The 3,717-nt window shown below is 50.6% G+C and overlaps 1 protein-coding gene across 1 annotated transcript in view; it reads left to right on the top strand.

Moving 5' to 3' along the window:
• Positions 1-1,820, top strand: part of LOC108803535 (putative Polycomb group protein ASXL2) — a gene marked incomplete at its 3' end in the record, with an annotated part of 28,619 nt that extends 26,799 nt beyond the window's left edge. Inside the window, exon 5 of the mRNA XM_018575369.1 lies at positions 1,655-1,820. Coding sequence (XP_018430871.1) covers positions 1,655-1,820 — 166 coding nt within the window. The remainder of the gene's footprint in view (positions 1-1,654) is intronic.
• Positions 1,821-3,717: the final 1,897 nt, after the last annotated feature.

Below are 3,717 nucleotides of genomic sequence, written 5' to 3'. Positions count from 1 at the left end.
TTTGGGTCTCACTGACATCTGGCTGTCCCACACACTCCCAGCGGGATAGTCCCAGGATTTTCCCTGGAAATACAGTCCTCGGCGGCTTTCCTCAGCTCAAGGCCTCTTAGTATTCACCCCTCGAGGGTCACCGTCTCTCTCTAAGTACTATCCTTGTCGCACTCCTTACCGATATGTCCCTTGTAGTGGGGGGTGCTCGCAGTGACTGCGGATGGCGCCGCGAATGTCAGCAAAATTGTAGAAATGTCACCAGCACACCAGTCCAGTCCTTTTAAGATAGCGAAAGCTTCATTTATTGAAGTTTTTTGTCATATGACCAAACGAGCGCTTTCGGGACCGCGCAGGGACCCTTCATCAGGCTTTAGCATTGACGATTGGCCAGAAAGCCGGCTCCATGCTTTCTTGTCACCTATTGATGAGAAGCATGGGGACCGCTTCCCTCCTAATCGGGAAGCCGGGTGGCGAGTCTTTACATGCCAACTGGCTTCCCGGCTAAAACGGAAGCCAGGTGGCGAATCATTACACGCTGCCTGGCTTCCTGATTGGGACTTCCGGTACTCGGTATTCAGTATCGGCGAGTACCGGGAAAAAAATATCGGTACTCGATACTGAAATACCGGTATTGGTGCATCCCTAGTTGCTAGGATGCCGGTGCCTGGGTCTCACAGAGGCATTGGTTGTTATGTGGCAGGTAGCCAATGATTCTGTGCAGCCTGGCCGCAATGCGGGGCAGTGCGTTCTAGCCAGAATCGGGCCGGAACGCACTGCATCTAGTGTGAATGGGCCCTAAGTGCGGGGTTGGCACTTTGAGATACATAAGCTGGTTTAGTGATCCAGTTTGGGCTCTCGGGCTCCAAAAGCTTCGCCGTCGCTGCTCTAGGGAGAGAGAATCCCTGGTGAAAGCACATATTGGGTTTTTCTTATCTCTATGGCAGACGCATTTTTGGCAAAAATAATGAAAATTCTGTTTACAGGACTTCTAAAAAATATTCTCTGGCTGAAATTGCGTACGCGGGAACAACGCCCATTACGCACAATGATTCTGTGCAGCCTGGCCACCAGAGTCCTAGCAACCACGGACGCTGTGTGGCGTGATTGCCAGCATCCTAGCAACCAAGTCAAAAGACAGAGGGGGTAGAACATGGAAACTGACACACCTCTCCCTCTGTGTTCTTCAGGATGGTGCTTGTCTCAGGCAAGCGCACTTACCTGGAGACAAATGTCATCAAAGAAGATTAATCAGTTATATGTCTCCTTGCCAGTGCGTGGTAGGGCAGCATGGGGAGGAAGGGGGTTGGTGCGCTGAGGTCCACCCAGCTCAGCTTGGTGACCATGTAGAAAGATGGGACAACGTGCTCCATGCACTTGCTCCCCTGGGGGACGGGAGCAACCAGAATAAAAGTTAGTAAGACTAAGTAATATTATACCACCAAGAGTAGCACCGAGAGGAGCGTCTGTAGAGCGTCAGCTCTGGAGCTCAGCTCTTTTCCGATTATACTGAACTCTGGACTGTTATCTACAATAAATAAAACCACCATATCTCGGCCACGGCGTCACCTCCGAGCTCCAGAGTCATACCGACCCTCATTGTGAGCCACGTAAATCCGCTATGTCACATGCGAGTCCAGCTCATCATTTTCCGCTCTCCTTACAGAAAGATGTGACCGATGCGGGGAAGGAATTGTCGGACTGCTCGGAGGACAGCAGCGAGGCTCAGTCCGATTCGCAGGGCTCGGAGCGCAGCACCTCCAGCAGCAGCGGCAGCAGCACCAGCGCCGCCAGCAACAAGGACAGGACGAGGAGTTGCTGGAAGAGGAAAGGTAAGAGTCCTGCCATTGCAGACTACGAATCAGAACCTCGGCTACGCTGTAGGATCATCATTTCCTTTTACCTGGGTGACCACGAGGTAGCTCAACCACCTCCCTGCAAGGTTATTACAGAACCATGCCACCTATGAGCCGGCGTTCCTGCCTTCAGTCCCCATTGTTGCCGGTTATCGGCTTGTCCCAGATGAATGTTGGGGGTGGAAGAGCTCGAGTGCCTACAAACATTGCATTACTTCTGTAAAAAGTGGACGGGACTTACCAGGGGCGGGACTTTGTTACCATGACACCAGCTTACTGCGCCTATTTCTAGGACTGAATACCAACTGGAGCTGAGAAGAGGAACTCAATGTACTCACTGAGAACTGGAAGTCACTGTATTGTGGGCCGCTTGGCTCCTAGCTTGGTGTCCCTTTGCAGAGGGAAGACCTGACAAGTGCCCTTTTCAGGGATCCCAACCTGAAAGAAGCAATTTCAGGGAGGTGTCCCTCTTCATTCAGGGAGGTGCCCTTGGCGCCGCGGCTCCCGATGTCGGAAAAAAAAAATCGATCGCAGGGAAAGGTTTAATCTGCACGATCGAGCAGAGTATACCTTTCTGGGAGGAAGTGTTTCTCTCCCGGGAGCCACTATCTTTTTTTTTTTTATCCCATTTTAAATTTTTATTTAGTTTTTAAAAAAAAAAATATCCGCAACACAAACAACGTTGACTACAGTCGCAAAAAAATACATATTTGGCATATTAGTCATGTCTCGTTCACACCTAGGCGTATTGCATATGCGCGTCTGTTGCGCGATTCGCGGTTAAAAAAGTCGTGCGACAGACGCGCGTTTCCGAAGGCTACTTGGCTGTATCCCAATGGAAATGCGAGACCAAAACGGCCCAAAGTAGTACCTGGACCTTTTCAGGCGCGGGCCGTTTTGTAGCGCGTTAGGGACGGGGCGGAAATACGCCGAGGTGGGAACGAGACCCATTGAATACAATGGGATTTATTTTTTTGAGCGTTTTGTAGAGCGTTCGTCGAGCGTAGAACGCGCCACAAAACGTTTAGGTGTGAACGAGGGCTAACTGTAGGACTTATGCAATAGCATTAACCAAACCTCGTAATTCTTCCGCCTCGGGGTCGAGAAGACCAGATTGATCGCTGTATAACGTTGCGGTGACGAAACCTCCCCATGTGAACCCCGCATTGGAAGTCTACATGTAATTCAACATCTACAACAATAGAATAGCTCTGAGAAAGAAATCATTATACTATAAGGAAACTAGAAGGATAGGGAATGGGTAGGAAAAGATGGGTGGGGGTGGGGCAAGAGGAAGGGCCTCTATCAAGAGCCGATATCTAATAGCGGGAGCGTCCGGGAGACTTGGGGTGTCTGCCTTTTTAATGGGTACGGAGTAAAAGGATCACTCCACCTAAAATATATTTCAGTTGAACTTGCCAAGGCCGCAGCTAGCAGAGAGGGGGGGGGAGGGACAGTGGTAAGGTATCTTTTTTGAAGGTGTTGGTCGGAGGTTCTGGATCCAAAAGATAAGTTCAGTTTGCAATAGGGAGGGAAGACTATGGCCGTAGAAGCTTGCTGTCTTCAAACTTCCCACTGTTATTTTTAATCCTTAGGCCCCATTTTCACATTCAGCGACTTATTGCGCCATTTCCGCCGCTATATCGCGCATTTTTGCCGCGCGATATCGCGAGAAGTCGCCGGCTAATGATAGTCAATGGAGCTGTCTTAGCTCCATGTCGCTCGTCGCGGTCGCTCGTCGCTTCTACCGGACCCTTTTTTCGGCGGATTTTGCGCGACTTTGCTTTTTTTCTATGGAGCCCGACGGGGAAGGTCGCGCTACCGTCGCCCCGGAAGTCGCGTTATTCCGGCCGCTGCAAAAGGTAAGTCGCTA

The sequence above is a fragment of the Nanorana parkeri genome, unplaced genomic scaffold (genome assembly GCF_000935625.1).
Source record: "Nanorana parkeri isolate BGI_ZX_2015 unplaced genomic scaffold, ASM93562v1 scaffold3843, whole genome shotgun sequence".
Taxonomy (NCBI): Eukaryota; Metazoa; Chordata; class Amphibia; order Anura; family Dicroglossidae; genus Nanorana; species Nanorana parkeri.
Note: the sequence above shows the minus strand (reverse complement) of the source record. Positions and strands in the feature narration are given on the sequence as shown.